We start from the raw sequence: 21827 nt of genomic DNA on the forward strand, positions 1-21827 counted from the left end.
TATTATAATTATTCTATCCAAAATCTAGAAGGGAAAACCGAGGGAAAAAAATACTGGTGGAAATATTGTAAATCAATTCATAGTTTCGCTTACATAGTGAAGAATAAGTTAAAAATATGAAGGTTCTGCTTCAGGGAATAATAAAAAGTAAATGTTTAATAGATAATGCATGTTATACAATATATATAAATATGAAGGTTCTTATAAATTCCTGTTTTTCACAATCTACTAAAATTTTCTTGCAGTAGTGATCATGAGCATTCGGCAATGGTTTTTTTATTGTTTTTCTTTGTAAAAGTGTGATCACATTCCCATTGGCCACATTTTTCCTCAAATTCATCCAGTTGAAAATCCCTATACTCCTGTGTCCTGTCGAAAATCCAATCCTAGGTTTCGCACCTCTTCAAAGTTCAAAGCTCCATTAGAATGTTCGGGAATAATTATTAGAAATGCGCGCCAAATTCACTGAAGGAACAAAATTAGCACAAAATTACTAGAATAGATAAAATGGAGGAGGATTGGAGGAATATACTATTAAGTTATTTAGATACTAAACTTTTAAAATAACAAATATCCGCATGTCTAGCAACGAATATATAGTTCAGACAGTGCAAATTATTAAAAAATTGTGAATACAAATATTGTGTTCTTTACTTCTTTTAGATATATATTAATTTATGAATACATTAAAAAATGAAAACAACTAAACAAGATATAATGAAAGAAGCATATTTTAAAATGACTAGTTCATTGTAGAAGATGTTGGTAATGAGACAACTATGTAGTCGAAAAATATAAGCCACTTCAAAATACTAAGATATTAATTAAGAAAATAATAATGTCACTCCTTGTCTGATTTTTTTTATTGTATTCTGTATAAATTTATAAAAGAAATATTATCAAAATAAGAGTGATATAACGATATTATCATCTTTTTATTAATTATAATGAATAAAAAAAAAAATACTAAGATACTAAAAATTGTCTAACAATGAAATTGTAATTTATGCAAATATTTAACTGCATATTATCTAATACAATAATAAATAGCTTAAAGCTATACTTTAATGTTGTTAACAATATAAAATATTTTATTTTGAAAGTGTATTAAAAACAATGATATTGTAAAAATATAAAAGCACACGCATTAAAGAAAAAAAAAAAAAGAATACCACAAATGCATTTACCTTTCACTATGCTAGTTCCACTTTGCTGTGTTGAATCCACTGAATTAGATTCCCCAGTAACATTATTATAAGGATTGGTGAATTGGACATCCTTCATGCTATTTTTTCCTTTGAATACATGAATTCCAATTTGCATGTCAATTTCTGTCCATCCCCTTGGAGAATAGACATCAACAAAAATCTTGGCATGATTCCATTCTTTATTTCTCACAAGTGCTTCATTCACACTGTTTTCATTATTCATTTGTTTTTCATGGAGAATGAATATATGATCAGCTTCTGCCTCTTGCACAAACCAATACTTCTTGTTCTCTAGAAGCCACTTATTTACAGTATTGCCATTGATCTCCAATTTGGGGCAAAAATAGAATGCTATTTGGTGTTTACCCAATGCTCCAAGGAAAACACAAAGTGAAATGGCAGGAAACTTATTTCGAAACCAGAAAGAGACTGATGAATTTCCATTTTTACAGGGATGGAACCACTCTGGAATGCAATTCCCTGACCCTGGCACAAAACGCCATATGTTTCTACCCACCTCGCCTAATTCCTGCTGACCATAGTTTTATTAAATGTATCAATTAAAGTTAAAAGATTATGGTACCAAGAACTATTAAATCAAATATGGTTCGAATTCGTTAATAAAAATTTTCTAAAAATATTTTAAAATACGATAAAAATAATAAAAAATATATTTTTTTAAAAGTAAGAAATAACTTTTGTAAGTAAGTATATGAATCTATTTACAAATTTGATAAGGTTGCAGAGATTTTTGGATTAATTAAACTTAATATATATTATAAACACAAAATATAGATAGTATATATAGCACCTAAATAAATGTAATGTAATGTAACTAAATATAATACAAATAAATGACATTTCATTTTTAATCATGTATTTATTCTTACAAATATTTTACTAGGATTTAAAGTTTAGAAGTTTAAATACTTTTTTAACACAATAAATATTCAAAATCTGAAAAAATATCATTTTTCAATACAATATTAGTGGAGACTCACATGTAGTTGTTTTTACGTGAAGGAGTTGATAGCTGAAAATCGTTAAATGATTTAACAAGTTTGATTAAATTGTAATCTAACCATTTTCAACAGTCAATTTCAGGTAAAGATAGCTACATGTGAGTTAATGAAGAGGTATCAATTACTGAAGAGACACAAACCTCATTCAATAGCATGCTTATATATGAGGAAGGCAGGCTCAAGCAATTTGTTGCGGATAAACCTTCTGGTGGAATTCCTTTGATTATCTGAAGATTTTCACAATTATCTACAATGAGTCTCCTGAAATTGTAGTATTCTTTGGTACTTCCAGGAAGAATTGTGAGGTCTAAATCTTCTAAAGATCTACAACATGTCACGGAAAGTGTTTCCAAGTTGGGTGGAAGCCATCTAATCCTCTGAAGATTATGACACTGATCCAAATTCAATTCCTTCAAAAGAGGACACTCCATGATGCAATCAGGAAGGAATGTGAAATTAACACGGAACAAGTCTAATTCTTCCATATACATAGAAAACCAACCAAATAAGTTTGGAAATATTTCATCTGATATAGTACACTGAGATGCATGAAGTGTGCTGTTTGAAGACTCAATCCAACTCAATTTTTCTTCACCTTCATCTTGGTTAGGTGTTCGACAAAACAAGATGTGTCTCAGTTCCGGCAATAAGGTAATGTTGCTCGGTAACTGAAGCATTCCACATTCAAACATTTCCAAGTCTCGAAGCCGAGTAAGATTTTGGATGGAATTTGGCAATTCTTTTATGGGAGTATACTGCAATCTTAGCCGTGTTATCTTTTCCATCTTGTCTAATATCTCTGGAAAATTCTCAAGGCTTGAACACCATGAGAGATCAAGTTCTTCAAGAGATGGCAACAAAAGGGATGGAAAGCTTCTGAGCTTACAACAACCAAAGGCATTAAGTAATCTAAGTTTAATCAAAAACCCAACTGACTCGTCAATTTCAATCAAATTCACACAGTATGAAAATGATAATTCTACTAAATTCTCTGCAGAAAATAGATCAGGTATAGCTTTTATGGCAGTGCAATCTAACTCAAGCTTTGTTAAATTCTCCATCTTTTCTAAGATTTTTGGAAAATTCTCAAGATTTGAGCAGCTGGTGAAGTTGAGTTCTTCAATAGATGGTAACTTAAGGGGTGGGAAGCTCCTAAGCTTGCTGCAACCAAAGGCATTTAATATCTTAAGCTTCCTCAGATTTCCAACCGATTCATCAATTTCAGTCAAACTCTCACAGTTTGAGAATGATAGTTCTTCCAGATTTGGGGTAGAAGATAGACTAGGTATAGCTTTTACACATTCAGCATCATCAAAATTCAAAACTCTCATGTTCACAAACTCCTGGAAAAGTCAATTAAAAGGAATCACATGAATGTTAGTTAATAGAATGAGTCATTCAATATGGCATACTTTTAGAACTTGCCTTGAGAAAATTGAGTGACATTAAGCGATTACTGGGTAACTTGAACAGGACAAGTTCCTTTGGACAAAAATTAGCTGGTAAAGAACGTGAAGAATATCCTGGCCATTCAAATACTCTCAAACTATTGGGAAGGTGATTGGGATCTTGCGAAAAATAGACATTTCGATTTATAAGAGTTTTGAGACTTTTCATATCTTTGAAGCCTTCTCCATCCCATTCCACCACTTGTTCTTTTGAGCTGGAAAGGTCTAGAACTATCATTTCAATTTTATCATGAATGCCCTGTCAACATATATCATTCAAGTCAAGTAAAGAAATCTAGCAAGAGCCAAGATGAGAAATCAATTCAGTTACATAGATCTTACATACCTTGTGTTTAAAAAATTGAACTATAGCTTCATAGGACGACAAGAGATAGCGGTGTCCATGCTTTCCTTCTTGTTCAATTTTCCTACCCATTTCATGTATCTTGTCATGTAATCTCACCTCATTGTCTTCAATCATTATGAGAGATTTCTCCTCCAAAAGTCGAATAGCATATATTGGGCAGAAACCATGATGTGCACGAAGCATATTGTTGACCTCTGTCCTACTGAGTCCTTTAAAGCAACAAGCAATGTCAAGAAACACACTTTGCACTTCTTTCTCCAAACGATCAAAGCTTCTTTTAAGTTTATCATAGATTTCTTTGCCAAGATTTCTTTCATAATGGCCTAATGCAGATTCCCATTCATCTGCATTTATACTACCCAAATCAGAACTTATTAATTCCAAAGCCAATGGATGCTTTGCACAATAAGTCACTGCACGATTTATAACATCATCGAAATGTGGATCAGCTTTCTTCTTCAGTTTCAATTCAAACAATTTACGAGCATCTTCAAATTTTAACCCATTTAACTCATATTTTGTTTCAATCCCATGAAGTCTTAGTACTTGTTGGTCTTGCGTTGTAACTATGACTCTGCTACCAGAACCAAACCAATCTAGCCCTCCAGCAAGTTCTTTCAACTGCTTTTCTTCATCAACGTCATCAAGAATCAAAAGAACCTTCTTTTGGTGTAGCCTATGCTTTATTAGTGGAACACCTTCACTGGGGCCTATCAAACTAATATTCTTTTCTCCAACAATGTCAAAAAGAAGCTTCGCTTGTAGATGTTCCAATCCATGCTTACTTGAATTTTCTCTCACGTTTTCAAGAAAGCATGAACTGTCAAATTGGTCAGCTATATAATTAAAAACTGCTTTAGCGAGAGTTGATTTACCTATTCCCCCAATTCCATGAATTCCTACCATGCAGACTTGGTTATTATTGCATCCAGGTCCTACATCCAAAAGCTTGCATACTTCTTGCACCGGAGACTCCAATCCAACTGGATGCTTTGCAACGCAGAGAAGAGTGCGATTGACATTTTTGGAGACCACTTCAATGATCTTTTCAATGAACTCAAATTCATATTCGTTCCTATCCAATTACAAAATTAACGTTACTATCCGAGTAAAAGTTGACAAACTTTTGATAACTTCTTATAGAATGTTATTTTCATCACTTCAATCCTTGAACTGTACCATCTTTATGCCAATGAGTTATAACTCAAATGGCATAATCTCTCTATACTCATCTATGACGTCGCATTACATAACATAAAGATGGAATCCTAAATTCTGAATTATAAACCCTAACTCTAAACTCCAAACTTCTGAATATTAAATCTTAAATCCTAAAATCTAAATATTATAATAGATAGAAAGTAGCAACAAGAAAGGTTTGAGGATATAAACTTTTAATAAAACAACTAATTTTACAAAGAAAAAAAAAATATTAAGAATATGGATGAGGTGGTTACTGAAATTTGAAACTGCTGCCGGACAAGTTAGCTGCTTGCTGAAGAGCTTCTCTCCATTTCTGCACGACGTGGTGGTCATTCCTACTTTGATGCTTAGCCATTGCCTTTTCGTAATCTCCAGTCTGACCTCGAACATCAGAAGCACTTACACCGTAGAACACCGGAAAAACCAACCGTCCCTTCGCCTTGCTGTTATCCATGATGGCTGCAAGTTCAAGCAAGCAGAATGCAGAATCAGCATAACCTGGAGAGAACACAGGGATGGCGGTTTTCGAATCTTGAATTCTCTTCAGGAGCGTTGGCGCGAGCTCCTCTCCTCTCTCAAGCTCTCTGTCAGCATAGAACGTCCGGATTCCCCTCTGTTTGAGAGCGTAATAGAGATTTCCGGCGAAGTGCTTGCCGGTGTCTGGACCTCGGAAGCTGAGGAACACGTCGTAGTCCCATCCGTAGTCTGAGGATGAGGAGTGGGAGGATAGTACCAGTGATAAACGAGGATCTCCCATGTTCACTTTTCCCTCTCTTTTTCACTACTTCAAAAACCAATAGATTTGTGATAAAAATAACTATAGATTTCCAACTATATAAGCTTACATGTCTCTTTAATGGTTGGTCATTTTTTAAATTTATTCCCAAACATTTTTCAATTAGTCGTTTAAGGGTTATAAATTAATCATTTTTATCCTTTTGTTATTTTATTAATAATTAAAAAATGTTAAGAAGTCTTTTTTATCAATATTTAGCCAACAACTTAATTTTAGTATAATTTATTTAGTCTAATAATCTAACAATATACTTTATTCCATATTTTTAAACTTTGATGGCGAACCAAGGATCAAAAACAATAAATTCTAACGACTCTGTTCTCGTTAAAAATGAGTTTTTCGAGACTTTTCTCTGTTTCAAACCAAAGAAAATCTGTTATAGGAGATTGTAGGTTTTGAGATGGGTTAGAGTGGATTTGAAACTTATAAGGGAGGCGATCAATTGCAAGAGACTTTATGACCTATAAAGCTAGCATATGATACGCAAGATAGAATTGTATGGAAGTTTGACAAGGAAGACATTTTTCAATTAACTCTTTTGTGCAGCAGGTGATACAGTCAGAAATAATCCTAGATGATATCACCAGCTATAGTTTCACCAGAACTATATAGAAATGTTTGGTTCTGCCATGAGTGGAGTTATTTATTTGGTTTGCTTTGATAGGAAGAGTTAATACTAAAGAAAGATTGCATAGGCTGAAAATTATTACACACAGTGATGACATGTGCGTATTGTGTAAAAAAGACATTAACATATTTACCACTTATTTTTTGGTTGTGAGTTTACTTGACAGATATGGTGTCAATGACTATTTGACTTTGGGAGGTTGTGGTTGGTTCCGGACTCACTAAAAGAATACTTTGAGAGTTGGATATGTGTCAATAACAGAAAAGAGGAGGTAACAAGTGACTCATTTGCTTCTTTGCCATTATTTGAAATATTTGGCTAGAGAGAAACAGACAAATCTTTAATAATAAGGAAGCGGATGTAGAAGAGGTTTCCAAAAAATCTTTGACCAGCTATAGAGGGTGGAGTAATTTGGATCTCTTTGGTTGTTGATGGCTATGCCCAAGATGACACTAGGAATTATTTTTTGTTTAATTTTGTTGGATGTTAATTTTTGAAATTTGGTTCTTTTGTCGCTTCACTTTTTTTGTGTTGAGCTTGCTTGTTCAAAAAAAATTCAAATGACTCTTTAGCATTCTTCTTAATAATTTTCACAAACAATTAATGATGTGAAATGTTAATTGATAACATACATAATCTCTAGCATGTTCAATTGAATACCGACCAAATATGTTTATAAAATTTTATTAGTTTAGTCCATTTTTCCAATTACATAAACCAAAATCTTAGTATAACCTAACGATTAAATTGATAGATTCTTATAAATATATTTATTCCACGTCTAGTTGAATATGTTAAGTGTCATGTATGTTGTTAATTAATTCTATATCATTAATAATTGAAGGAACTAGAAGTAACAAAAGGACAAAAATAATTAATTTTATTGATAAAATTTTTCAGGGATAAATTTATTAAAGGAACTCAACTTTTAAAAACTAATTTGACTATTAGTCTTTAATTATTTGAAGTTATAGATAGGATATAAAATTGCATAAAAGTACTTTGCCCAGCCTGGAATTACTTGAAACTAGGATCTATTCACATTTCGAAGTCAATGGTTAGGGTTTTTGTAATACAAATTAATGCATCGTATTCAAATATTAGGTGAGGACCTGGTTCATCACTTTAATATATTTACCAAAACTAAAGCATTGTCGATGTTGACTTGATGGAACTGTAAGAGTGATGAATCTGCTTATTTTATTAACGGGCTAGCATACATCAATCTGACACCGTTGAACGAGATCTGCAGGAAATTTTATATGAAAAACTTGTTATCCGCTATAATAAGAGCTGTTCTGTTTCGGAACTTCTTGTTTTTGTAAGTGTAACCCATTATGCTTTTAATGATAGATATAATTATGACATTAGTCATTATTTAATTATGAATCTAAGTCAACTTAACCCCACAAAACATAAACATTATGTACATTTGATTAGACGCTACTCCGTTCTCTGCATCTCTCTCTTAATTTGTGCAAGAAGCTCTTTTGCTCTCTTTTAAAAACATTATATAAGCCCAATCCACAGCTAGTCACAAGAATAATCCAGTGGATTGCAATAATCCTGTATTACAAATAATATAGGCAAATTGCTATAGCTCTAGATTTGTTCAGGAGCACACATAAGTGCATTTTATGGTGCCCAAATTTTGACAACAATTACAAGTGTAGTAAAATTTAAAGTCACACTTTTTTATTATTTGATAGTACTTTCTAAGTATTGTCAAGGTTTTAAGTTTTAACATTATCATGGATTCCCTTGGTTCTGTTAACACACAAAATATATAACCATAAGCACTTGAAAAAAATTGCTGTTAATAGCTGGCCACCCTCAAATGTTACCAATCCATAAATGAGAAATGCACAATTCTACAATTTTAATCAACCTTACATCATTGTCCAATACACACTTTCTCTGTTAACCACCAAAATCTCTCAAACAAAAGAACCATACATACGGAGTACAATTATGGGACTTAATGCAACATCCATTTTAACTGAAAATCATTTAGATTCATATGTACAGAACAATGGATATTAAATGTATCATTTATGATCAGAACTTATAAATTCCAGTCTTTTTCAATATTCTGAAAATTTTCTCGCAGTCTTGACCATTCAGCTATGATTTTTGCCTGAGTCTTCTTTGCCAAAGTGTGCTCTTGTTCCCATTGTGGCACATTCTCCCTTAATTCATCCAATTCAGCTTTAATTGTCTTTCCTTGCTCAAAAATCTCTCTCTTTCTCTTACGAGAGATGCTTGCTTTGGATTGAGAATCAGACATATTAGCTTTAATGGCATTGAGTTGCTCAGTTTCTTCCAAAAACCTTTTTTTGTTACTTTCCAGATTCATTTCCAATTCATCAGCTCTCTGCAAATGAGACATTATAGAATCAATTTTCTTACTTGCTTCACTGTAGTCCCTACTCCAATGAGTCAAAGACTGTGAAGCCTCTGATATTGCTTTGCTCATTTCTGTTGATATGCTGCCATGATCTGCAGATAATTTAGAGAGGTAATCTAGGTTGGCTTTAAAGATACTGCATAATTCAGGATACAACAAAATTGAAGCATCCTGGGAGAGGAATCTTTGTACAGATCTCAATGCTTTTCTGGTTTCTTCATCACTTGGAGTAGCGGTAACCAACTTCTCATGGGAATGAGAAAGCATTGGGATGTGAGCAACATCAAGAGAAGCATAAAATGAATCCATTTCATCATCATCATCAACAATCGTTTGATTTTCATCGTTCAAATATTTATCAATTGATGAGGTTGAGGATGCAATGCAAGTGGAAACTGGATGTACTTCTTCTACTCCAGCCTTGCCCTTGCCAGAAGATTTAGTATTAGAAGATTCACCTGGAGCCTTTTCTGTAGGTGCACCAAGAGCAGAAAGGTAAAAAGACATTTGACACCTCAATAAACTCCTTTCCAATTCTTTTTTATTTAAAAATAAAAAATTGATTTTGATGCACAATATAAAACAATTTTACCTGAATAACATTTCAGTCAAAATAACTACTGCGAATAATTATCTAAAAACCTTGGCGCAATTGGACAATTATTTAAAAAATTTTATATTGTAAATGCATCAAAATTAAATTTTTTAATTTTAACTATTTAACTTTATTTTTAATTAAAAATAAGGTTTGATTACTCTGTTGGTCCTTATAGTTTCGTAAAATTTTCAATTAGGTTCCTAGTCTTTTTATTAGTCCCTACACTAAATTTTTTTTAAATAGGTCATTTTAACCCTAATTGATTTAATTATATAGGGATCCAATTAAAACAAAAAAAAATTGGTATAGGAACCCAACTAAAAGAAAAAAAAAGTGTAGGAATCCAATTAAAAAAAAATTGATGCAAGGATTCAATTAAAAAGAAAAAAAGTATAGAGACCTAATTACAAATTTCGCAAAATTATAGAGACCAAAAAAATAATTAAACCTTAAAAATAAAATACAATTAAACCATTGTTAAATAATTTATTTTCTTCTTGTACTTTGAGTTTCTAATTTCACTTATTTTATTTGTATCCCAAGGGATTAATAGGCAAATTTGGTAAATTTGCTCCTTAAAGATAAGTCATTTTCTAAATTTATTTTTGAAAAATTTTATTAATTAAGTTAATCCTTAGAAATTATAAATTAATGTTAGGAGACTATCAGAACTTATTATTTTTTGTCATTAATTAGCTATCAATTAGAATAAGATTCGCGCATTGCGCAGGCGATAAATTAATGATAGTATATAATAAATATTAAAAATGGCTATGTTTTGTAGAATTAAATTAAATATGTGTAAATTAAAATTAATTTTAAAAGGTGTTTTGTTTAAAATAATTTGTAGTACAAAAGATTTGGATGTTGGAGTTGTACAAAGTGATATTTTTATTTGGTAGTTTGATTTTTGCATTTATTTTAGTTGATAGACTTAATCTTTTTATGTGGCGCTCGTCCTCCTTTTTCTTTATTGGTTATTGTTAGAGTTGTTGCTTTCTTCTTTCCGTTCGTAGATTCTTGTGAAGACATGTTCTTTATGAATTGTTGATCGTAGATTCTTGTGAAGACATGTTCTTTATGAATTGTTGAGTTGTATGCACTTTCTATTGTGTTGTTTGTTCTATCTTTGTATTATGTTTTTCTTCCGGAGATGTGTCTTAAGTTTGTATGGTTTTCATTCTCCTTAATCTCTTAATGTGCATGTAATTTTTCAATGACATCTATAATAAAAATAACAAAAATGTGTAGAAAAATTTTTTTGAATGAGTTATTTTTAATAAGAATAATTGAAATAGTATAAAGTGAAATTACCTGTTAATATTTTTCTTTAATCCACTCTGTCAAATAATGTTTCAAGTGATGCAAATTCAAAATTGTATCGGAAAATGTTCAAAATTGAATCTTTAATTTCTTTCACAACAATTGTGAATAAAAAGTTTGCCTTTATTGTATCTTTAATTGGTCTATACAAATCATTTGCATCTTTTATTTTCAAATTTTTTTATAGTATAAATTTTTTCTTCTTGTAACAAATATTTGAATATGTTTATCATATTTCTCTTCACAATTACATGAAGAGATGTTTTCTGCAGTGTTAGTAAATCATAGTTAATAATTATTTACAAAATTTATTACATTTATTTTTTTTAAGTTATTAGAAAAGGAACAATGAATAGCATATTGAAAGAAGTATAATTTTAATGATATTAAAATATAATTATATATAAAATATTATAAAATAATATAAAAATATAAAAAGCAAAATAATTAAAGTATTTTTTCGTAAATTTAATTTAAAATACAATAAATATGTTTGTTTTGTACCTTTTCATCTAATATAATCATTTCTAAGCAAAGAGACTCTTCTTCATTTGTGGGTGTTAATGTTTTTCATAGGCGAATTTTGATAAACCAACCATGCGAACTTTGATAAACCAATTGTCTGTTTGTTTGATGATATTGTCCAAAAGAATGATGCTCCATTGAGTAAGTTTGAACTGTTGTGTAGTGCGAAAATAAATTTTTTGTGCTAAAAATTTGATGTTATTTGAAAAAATAGTGATAACAGACTTATATAAGTTATTCAAATAATATGGAATTTGAATATTTGTAATGTAAAATTTATTATGATTAATAGATTATTATGATATTTGTAATATGGATGTTTATTACATTTAATGAGTTATTTATAGAAATTGATAAATTAATTATTGGGGTTATAAATTTATTGTATTGTTTATAACGGTAAAATATAATAAATATAGAAATATGATTCTTGCCGGTTACAAATTTGATTAGACACTATTAATTTCTAATATTGTCATTGTTAACTTTGCAACCTAATTTACATATATTTCTATTACTTGTATATTTTATTTTTTTGCTGATTTGAAAATAAGAGTTGATTTGGTAAAATTTGAGTGGTTAATTGACTTAATTCTAAAGTTTTGCCAAGTAAACAATGTTGTTGACATGACATTAGTAGGAGAAGAAAGATGTCTTAAAAATAATATGGATAAACATATCCATCTACTTTTATATATTAAGAATAGATAGATAGATAAGAATATAATAGATGTTTAAAACTTAAAAGTATAAGATAAAGCATATTATTAGATTATTAGACTAAAGAAACTAGACTAAGGAATTAAGTTGATAGATAAGTGATAGCCAAAAATAATAAATTCTTATGACCCCTAATATTTCTCTTGAATTCATTGAATATGTTAGGAACAAAATTAAATGAAATTAAATGTTAAGGATATTTTAAAAATAATCACAAATGTTAAAAAACAAAAGTTATACTTTTTCTTAAAATAGGAGGGAATATTTTGGAATTTCAACACTTCCCTTTTTCTTTTCTTTTCTTAGGAAAAAAAAAGATTTGAATTCTCTAAATTTTAAATTTCTCTTTAGAAGGTAAAGTGTAATCTCTCACCATTTATTTTATAGGTGTGACCAAGAGAAAATATGAGAGAGAAACCATTTAAGGGTGAGAGATTACACTTTACTCTCTAAAGTGGAAATTCAAAATTTAGAGGATGTAAATTAAAAAAAAAAATAGTGTTCATAATTATGGCATCAGGAAAACCAGTGTTCATAATCATCTGTCTTACCGAGTTTCAGATGCTGAAATTTAGATGTCTCTGGCATCAGGATAACTATGATTTTGGCAGCAAAGAAAAAGAACCAAATTAGTGAGGAATCCAGCTGGAAAATTATGGCGAATTGCTATTTGCTAAGGGTATGTTTGGTTGGAAGGGTAAACTTTACACTCTTTAGTTAAAAGTTTACTCCAACCAAACACACAGCAGCAGCAGCAATAATTACCTGTTCCTCCTACAAAAGGAATATAGTCAAATGGATCCCATTTGAAAATATCGCTGTATGGTGAAGCTGGAAGTGAAAATCCCAGATGTCTGACTCGTTGCTCATGCACATGGTGCTTGTTTGAATCCCTCATGTGCAGTGCTTTATGATGATCTTTGTCCAAAAGTGGATGAGTGAATTGGATATCATCCATGTTACTTCTCTCTTTGATTATATGCACTCCAATCTCTATGCTGCTCCACTCCTCTGCCCTCACTTCCCTTGCATCATACCTACCAACAAATTCTGAAACAGAGACCAGCGCTTGATTCCATTCATTTTGTTTAAACTGTAAACCCGTAGTATCTTCTAAATCATAAATCCGTATATGACCAGGAGAACCCATGCAACTTCTATCATGAAATATGTGCCGCTCATTGTGATTTCCATTGATGATCAATTCCAAACGAGGGCTAATAGAACGTTCATTATTAGACTCCTTCAAAAGAAAACAGAGAGATATGGAGGGGAACTTATTACGAAACCGGAAAGAAATTGGTTGTCCACTTCTCCGTTTCTCAAACCAACTTGGAATACTTGTTCCCGGCAAAATAAATCTCTTCTGTCCAACCTCTTCATGCAGTTTCTGTTAATCACACACGGTTTAATAATCATGCCCCACCTGAATTATCATATTCAATATCACATGTAACACAATATGAGAAAAAAAGAAACAAATAAAAGATACCTTATTCAATAATATCCTTCTACTCGAACAATTTAACGATGTGGTGAAAGATGCATTTAAAGATTGTATGTTGGGTGGAATCCCTCTAATCTCTTGAAGATTCTTGCAGCCCCAAAGACGAAGAAACATCAGAAGGTGACAATTTTTTATGCATGCTGGAAGAATTCTGACATTACTGTCTGACAAATCTAAATGTTTTAAATTGGGAAACCGAGCAAGAAATATTTCGAGCAATTTATCTGACAGATTGCATAAAGACAAATCAAGATGTGTTGTGGTTGAACACGATACTGAACTCCCTTGCCCTGCACCTTCTTCTTCATTAGGTAGTAACACCGTATGGCTCCGAAGGTACAAAAACTGGAGTTCTTGCAACATGAAAATGCTACTTGGTAATATAATAGTTTCACCAAATTCCAGTTTCAAAAGCTCAAGTCGAGGAAGATTACAAATGGAATATGGCAATTTTTTTATGGGAGTATTAAACAATTCAAGATATGTCATATTTTCCATTTTTCCCAATATTTCAGGAAAACTCTCAAGACTAAGACAATCTCTAAGAAAGAGGTAGCCAAGAGAAGGTAACATAAGGGAAGGAAGACTCCGAAGCTTTGTACAACCGTTAACATTTAACTTACTAAGTTTACCCAAAAATCCAACTGACTGATCAATTCTAACTAAATTCTCACAACCTGCAAAGCGTAATTCTTTTAAATTTGGGGCACTTGAAACATCGGGTATATGTGTTATCCAATCATTCCTACTAAAATCCAAAACACTCATATCCACAAACTCCTGCAAAAATAAAAATTTAAAAGAAATGTTAAAATGGATTTAATAGCATAGAGAAAAACGTAAGAACCTATTGTGCTTGCCTTTAATAGCTTAACTAACGGCAGTGGGGTAACGCAATTGTGGGGCAACTTGAGTATGAAAAGCTTCTTTGGATGAAAATCAGCTGGTAAAGAATGTGAAGGATATCCATGCCATTCCAACACTCTTAAACTATTTGGAAGATGATCCGGACCATTGAAAAGATTGCCACTTTTAATAATAAGTGCTTTGAGGTTTCCCATCTTTTTGAAGGCCTTTCCATCCCATTCTATTACTCTAGACATGGGAGCTTCTAGAACTATGACTTCGATTTCATCGGTTCCCTTTGAACAACAAACCAGCAACCCCAAAAAAAAAAAAGATGATCAATATGCTCAAATGGAAATTATTGGAGAAGAAATTAAATTCCAAAGAAATCAAATAATATCAAAGATTAAATACTGAATAATAAAAAACCAAATCACCCACATAAGTTCACTTACAATGTTCTCTTGTAAAACTTGTATAACATCTTCACAAAGCCATAACCGACTTCGTTTACCAGGATTTTTTGGTGATTCTTGACGAACAATTTCTCTACCCATATCTTGAATCAAGTCATGTTGTGTCACACCACAACCGTGAACCTTTATTAGAGATCTTTCAGCCAACACACGAATACCAAGTTTTGGGCTAACATCATGAAGAGCATGAAGTGTATTTTCAAGATCTTCCAAACTATATTCTTTGAAGCAACAAGCAATGTCAAGAAAAAGTTTCTGATGATATTCCTCTAAAGCATCAAAACTTACTTTAAGTATCTTTTGGATGTCTTTATTAGGAATTTTTTTATACTCATCTAATGCAGATATCCATTCTTCTACACTCCTTCCATACAAATTCGAACCTATTACCTCCAGAGCCAATGGAAGGCCAGAAGCATAAGACACTACCTTATTTAAAATGTCCATATAACATGGATCAACATTTTCACATTTGAAAGCATTCCACCTAAGCAACTCAAGTGCTTCTTTTTTATCAAATTCCTTCACTTGGTATGTTTTCTCAACCATATGACTTGCCAACAAATGTTTGTCCCGAGTTGTTATGATGATTACGCTGCCAGAACCAAACCAATCGGGCCTTCCAGCAATTGCCTGCAATTGCTCAAGTTTTTCAACATCATCAAGAACCAAGAGAATCTTCTTGCTCTTGAACCTTTGCTTTATTAATGAAATTCCTTCACCTAAACTTGCTAGCTGTATATCTTTCTCTCCAAGAATTTTACAAAGAAGCCGCTCCTGGAGATATACTAAACCATGTTTAATTGAATTTTCTCTCACATTTTCGAGAAAACACAAACCTTCAAATTGGTCAGCGATAAAGTTATAAACTGCTTTAGCAAGAGTTGTTTTACCGATTCCACCAGCTCCATATATTCCTACCATCTGGGCTCCTCTATTGGATTCACGATTTAGATGCTTGTTTACTTTTAGTACTCGAGATTCCAGTCCAACAGGATAATTAGCAACATGCAAAGGAACACGACAGACCCTGTTTAAGATCTCCTTCACGATTGCCTCAATAAAAGCATGTTCATATTCACTCCTGTCCAATTAAAAAATGTCACCACAATATATTGACTAGTTCAACATGAAGGAATTCTTTCATCTAAAAAGTTTTAATAAATCAAAATATAAGATGGCAAAAAACATACTGAAGTTTGAAATCATTGCCGGACAGGTTAGCCGCTTGATGAAGAGCTTTCCTCCATTTCTGCACTTTCTCCGTGTCGTCTTTGAACCTCTCCTCATGCTTAGTGAACGCTTCTCCATAGCTTCCTTTTTGGTGTCTCACGTCACTTGGATCAACATCATAAAAGACCGGAAAGACCCACCGGCCCTTCCCCTTAACGCACTCCATGATCTTGGCAAGTTCGACTAAGCAAAAGGAAGAAGATGCATAGTTCTTGGAGAACACAACAATAGCAATTCTAGATCCTTCAATTGCCTTGAGAAGTGAGGGTGTGATCACCTCTCCTTTCCGAAGCTCTTCATCATCAAAGAAGGTGTGGATTCCCTTTCTATGTAGAGCTTGGTAGAGATTGTTAGTGAAACCGTAGCGAGTATCAGTGCCTCTAAAACTAATAAACACATCATACGTGAATGCATAGCTAAAGGAAGATGAAGAGGTGAGTGGTGGCGTTGACATGATGATACTAAAAGGCTTAATAATGATCACTCATACAAACTATGTAATGGCTAAGGGACTGGTATTTATGCCAACATCAAAACTAACATTGCCAAAATTAAAAGGAAGAAGAAAACTGTGATGGAATAGGCAACAAAGTAAAATGCTGATGACTCATCCTTTGTCATCAAGTTCTTATTCTTTTGCCATAGTAGTTGGAAGATAGGGTTGCTCTAATACAATACTAACGTCAAGCACGCCCATCTTGACTATTTTTTTAATCCTTTTCATGTTATGAGTATAAACCTTCTTGCAAAAACAAAAAACCAAGTCTTATTTTTACAACTTGCTTTACTTCACATTTTTTATTAGACACTGATCGGATATATTAGTTAAAATGCTGATGACTCATCCTTTGTCATCAAGTCCTTATTCTTTTGCCATAGTAGTTAGGAAGATAGGGTTGCTCTAATATAATACCAACGTCTTAGACAATGATGGATATATTAGTTTACTCCTCCCTTTCTATTTACCCTTTTTTAAGCATATACCTATCAGTGATGTAGAGGGATTTGGTGTACATGATTTTTTCTTAAAATACTTTTCATCATTATACAGTCTTCCTTATTATGAGCATGCAGCAACAGCAGATCAGCTTCCCAATTTATCATTGATCCAATTCCTAATTATCATTTTTTTTAATAAAGAAATGGTCATATGCAATAATCATACGGCAGGCACATAATAAAATAAACATACATTAAAATTTTATGATGTACATTAAAATAAATATACATTAAACTTTATGATATACATTAAAATTGTCATTACTTTCTTGGACAAAAGATAAATCACCAATTAGATAAAAGCTTGCAAATATTGCAACTTATAAGTATTCATTCATTTTCTTTTTATCAGAAACTTCAGCTTAGCAGCTGAGGAAAATGTTTACCAGCTACTGTGGCCTCATAAGAAACAGAACTATATATGTATGTGTTTAGAAATTTAGCAAACCTGGGCTTTAAATTTCAATCTTTGCACAATATTAATATAAAGATCCAACTTACCCTCTAAGCCTTGATGGTTATAGAAGCCTTTCCCTCAAAGAAGAGGAGGAAGAAGACATAGACGAAGAAAATAAACCACATAACCACAGTTTCCACTTGGCAGTTCTATGATTCATGGTGATTTCCTTAGTTGAAACTAATTGGTTTGATGGATCTGTCCCTTCACAATCAATTGAATTCCATGATTCTCGTGCCACTGATGGATTCCATGATCCCTGTGGCTGTGTCACTGGACCCCATGATTCCCATAGCATTGGATCCAATGAATCCAGTGGAAGCGATTCCTGTCTTGGATCCCACGGTTCGCATGACATGTAACTCCATGATTTTGGTGTCATGTTCTTGTCATTTGAGGCCTCCTATTCCATTGCATACAAAATTACCTGCCTTAAAATTCATAATCCATGCATATCATAGATATTATACAAACATGTAATTGTCTTGAGTGCAAATTCTCTCATAGATATTATAACAATGCTAATACATTCCAGAAAAAATAAGGAATGCAACGCTCATTGAACTCTAAAACATAAATCTTAAATCCTAAATTCTGAATTATAAACCTAGACTCTAATCTCTAAACTCCAAACTTCTGAGTATCAAACCTTAAATCTCAAAATTTAAATTCTAAATCATAAATTATAAATTTGAGTTATTGATATAAATAATCTAGAAAGTAGCAACAAGAAAGGTTTAAGGATATAAACTTTAAAAAAAAAAAAAAAAAAAAACACTAATTTTACAAAGAAAAAATAAATCAAGAATATGGATGAGGCGGTTACCGAAATTTGAAACTGCTGCCGGACAAGTTAGCTGCTTGCTGAAGAGCTTCTCTCCATTTCTGCACGACGTGGTGGTCATTCCTACTTTGATGCTTAGCCATTGCCTTTTCGTAATCTCCAGTCTGACGTCGAACATCAGAAGCACTTACACCGTAGAACACCGGAAAAACCAACTGTCACGACCCAAAATGAGCCATGACTGGCGCTCAGGAAAATAATCCTATAACAAGCCTAACATAGTCAAATATAAGTTCAATAAGCAAGTACAAATATTTTACAAGTTCTAAAATAAATAGTTATATACTTTAACAAAAAATTAAAATAACTAAGAATGGTTGGTCCTGCCTGTGACATATGGAGCATACACTTCTAGGAATTCGACAAAGAATAGGTACTCATTGCAAACCGTTACTCTTGAATAGAAAGTCTCACACAGTCAAATATTTGTTCCTGAAAAATATTTTTAGAAAAACGGGGTGAGTTTTGCAACTCAGTGACCAGACAATACATCTATAATCAACATGAGACTATACAAACATTATCATTAAAGTAATTTTAATTAGAAAATAATAGTTGATAATAATAAGTGAATCAATAAGGGAGTTCTCATACAGAAATCAAATCAAAAGTCCACACTTGGGCGGCTCCACCTCTTTGGGTAGCCCTTTCCTCTTGTGTGTCCTAACAGAATAACAGATCTAACGTGTGGCCTACACGTTAGGCTAGCAACACCCCTGCTAGCTGGAGTCTGAGTTAGATGCATCTAAGTTAACGTCATAACCGCCGTTAACTACGGTTTTCTAATACGAGCCTCCCAAACCAATTCAAAACATATAATTTCAAATACAACAAATATTTGATCTTTCAAATATATAAGGTATCGAATCGAATCGAATCAAATCAAATTAAATCATACTTTTTCATCAGAAATCTTTTCTCAATCATACTTTTTCAACCATGAGAGATTTCAAATATATTTCACAATTTTTAGAGTGAGTATCAACAAATACTTCAATGCTTCAAAAACAAATATTCAAATAAAATCAAACATTTTAGAATAATGCAAAACTTCATCAAAAATATATATAGTCTCATGTATAGTTTCCAAAAGTATAAACTTCATAAAAATGAGTTATTTAATTCTAATAAATCAATTATTTTAATCAATTCAAAACCGTTCAAAGCAAATATAGCTATAATTCAAAGATCATAATAGATATCAAAATAATTGTAGATGCACAATCAAACAATCATAAATGTAAAGCATACTCACAACGTAGTCCCTAGGGACCGAAGATACCAAACCCAGAGTGCCAAATTCAAGGTAAGGAGGATTGAAGTGGAATGGAACGAATGAGCGTAGAATTTGAACCGGAGTAGCGACAAGATAGAGCTGGCTATAGTTCTCGATTGTTAAAACTATAATCCGAACGCACCGACGGAACCTTTCCTCTCAACCCGAAATTGCGGCAGCCACAACCTCAGCTCCAAATCACTTTCTCAGCAACTACAACGACTCGGACTTAAGGGAAACAAGTAGCGGCAGCACCGGTGGTGGTTCCGGCAACAACAGCGCCATACCCATTGACCAGAAACCCCGACAGCGGCGGCGGCAGAAGAACGGCGACCTCAATGTGACTTTCCAGCGGCCAGAGGTGCAGTGGCTCTTGCGGCAGCAGCGAGCCACTCCAGCAACCCCTTGTGCAAGCTCTCTTCCTCCGGCAGCGACCCAGACGGTGACGACTCTCCACGGACGGCGGCGGGCCTTCGGCGGCGGTGCAGCTCCAGTGACGACGGTGCATGGCGGGACAGCGTTCCTCTCTTCCTCGAGCTCTCCCTCTCACTGGCGCTCAAGGACGACGGCGAGGGTGGCTTCAATGGCGGCGGTTGCAGCTCGCGATGACAGAGACGCTCCTCCGCAACGGCGCAGTTGGCAACGATGGGCATGAACGGCAGCAGCGACCTCCCTCTCTTCTCCGCGTCAGTGTAGGTGCGTGTGTGTGGGGATGAGCGACGGCGTGAGGATGAGCGAGGGGAGTGCGTCCATGAGAGTGTGTTTCTACGAAGAGGGTGTGGGAGGAGTGGGGGTGGGAGCTCGACGGCTAGTGAGGGACTGAGGGTTGAGAGAGTGTTTTTGTGTGATTAGGGTTAGGGAAAAAGTAAAGGAAGAGTGGCCCACAAATTTGTTTTTTTTTTTTTTTTTTTTTTTGGAGCTATTACACCAACCGTCCCTTCGCCTTGCTGTTATCCATGATGGCTGCAAGTTCAAGCAAGCAGAATGCAGAATCAGCGTAACCTGGAGATAACACTGCGATGGCGGTTTTCGAATCTTGAATTCTCTTGAGGAGCGTTGGCGTGAGCTCCTCTCCTTCCTCAAGCTCTCTGTCAGCAAAGAACGTCCGGATTCCCCTCTGTTTGAGAGCGTAATAGAGATTTCCGGCGAAGTGCTTGCCGGTGTCTAGACCTCGGAATCTGAGGAACACGTCGTAGTCCCATCCGTAGTCTGAGGATGGGGAGTGGGAGGACAATGCCAGTGATAAACGACGATCTTCCATGCTCACTTTCACAACTTCAAAGACTAAGAGAAATTTGTAAGCAAAATAACCATGGATATATGCATATATGCTTACAAGTCTCCTTTAATTATTTGATTATAGGATATAAGATTACATAAAATATTTTGCTCAGCCTGGAATCACGTGAAACTAGGATCTATTCACATTTCGAAGTCAATGGTTAGGGTTTTTTATATTACAAATTAATGCATCGTATTCAAACTTATTAGGTGAGGGACTGGTACTTCATCAGTTTAATATATTTACTTTACTGTCGATATCGACTTGATGAAACTGTAATAGCGAAAAAAAATTATTTTATTAATTGTCTAGCATCCATCAATCTGACACCTTGGAATGAGATCTGCAGAAAATTTTATATGAAAAAATATGTTATTCTCTATCATCACAACTGTTTGACTCTCCTTTAAAACATGATAAAAGACTCATGGTGATGTAGAGGATAATATATTTTTTGTTGTTGATTAATTGTAGCCTTATCCACAGCTAGTCACAAGACTAATTCAGTGGATTGCAATAATCCTGGATTACGAATAATATAAGCATATTGCTATTGCTCTAGATTTGTTCACACACACACTTATGTAATTCATTATGCAGGAGCAGGATTATTATGCTATTGACAACAAAAACATATAACCATAAGCACTTGGCCACCTTCA

General features: G+C 33.4%; 2 protein-coding genes across 5 annotated transcripts; both read right to left on the reverse strand.

Annotated features, from left to right (window-relative positions):
- Positions 1-66: 66 nt before the first annotated feature.
- On the reverse strand, positions 67-6054 carry LOC107641423 (TMV resistance protein N). Its single transcript, XM_088486540.1, has 6 exons — positions 5503-6054; positions 4025-5120; positions 3656-3937; positions 2371-3573; positions 1188-1737; positions 67-465 (listed from the first exon to the last, which is right to left on the reverse strand). Exons 1-6 carry the CDS (start codon positions 6003-6005, stop codon positions 422-424), a joined length of 3678 nt encoding a protein of 1225 aa, XP_088342666.1. The 5' UTR covers positions 6006-6054; the 3' UTR covers positions 67-421.
- A 2434-nt stretch (positions 6055-8488) lies between these two features.
- LOC107644632 (TMV resistance protein N) lies at positions 8489-21368 on the reverse strand. 4 transcript variants are annotated; one of them, XM_088486538.1, is made up of 10 exons: positions 19863-21368; positions 18935-19039; positions 18590-18809; positions 16268-18194; positions 15054-16158; positions 14613-14894; positions 13738-14532; positions 13011-13635; positions 12797-12841; positions 8489-9549 (listed from the first exon to the last, which is right to left on the reverse strand). In XM_088486538.1, the coding sequence occupies exons 4-10, from the start codon at positions 16759-16761 to the stop codon at positions 8738-8740; spliced, it is 4158 nt and encodes a 1385-aa protein (XP_088342664.1). In that variant the 5' UTR covers positions 16762-18194; positions 18590-18809; positions 18935-19039; positions 19863-21368; the 3' UTR covers positions 8489-8737. The 4 variants fall into 4 exon arrangements, with proteins under 4 accessions (XP_088342664.1, XP_088342663.1, XP_088342662.1 ...); XM_088486537.1 differs by having other exon boundaries at positions 16268-18166; positions 18590-18820; positions 19863-21367; XM_088486536.1 differs by having other exon boundaries at positions 16268-18166; positions 19863-21366.
- Positions 21369-21827: the final 459 nt, after the last annotated feature.

Source organism: Arachis ipaensis, chromosome B5, assembly GCF_059453495.1.
Source record: "Arachis ipaensis isolate K30076 ecotype BB chromosome B5, ASM5945349v1, whole genome shotgun sequence".
In the NCBI taxonomy this organism is placed as follows: Eukaryota; Viridiplantae; Streptophyta; class Magnoliopsida; order Fabales; family Fabaceae; genus Arachis; species Arachis ipaensis.

Bases quoted from the DNA above. Each gene is read 5' to 3' on its own strand.
- LOC107641423 (XM_088486540.1), bottom strand. From the start codon at position 6,005: ATGGGAGATCCTCGTTTATCACTGGTACTATCCTCCCACTCCTCATCC. The intron at 5,121-5,502 runs GTAACCACCTCA...GTAATTGGATAG, and splicing joins GGCAGCAGTTTCAAATTTCA to GAACGAATATGAATTTGAGT. The intron at 3,574-3,655 runs GCAAGTTCTAAA...TGACTTTTCCAG, and splicing joins TGTCACTCAATTTTCTCAAG to GAGTTTGTGAACATGAGAGT.
- LOC107644632 (XM_088486538.1), bottom strand. From the start codon at position 16,761: ATGTCAACGCCACCACTCACCTCTTCATCTTCCTTTAGCTATGCATTC. The intron at 14,895-15,053 runs GTAAGTGAACTT...TGTTGTTCAAAG, and splicing joins AAGTTTTACAAGAGAACATT to GGAACCGATGAAATCGAAGT. The intron at 13,636-13,737 runs GTATCTTTTATT...TGTGATTAACAG, and splicing joins GAAGGATATTATTGAATAAG to AAACTGCATGAAGAGGTTGG.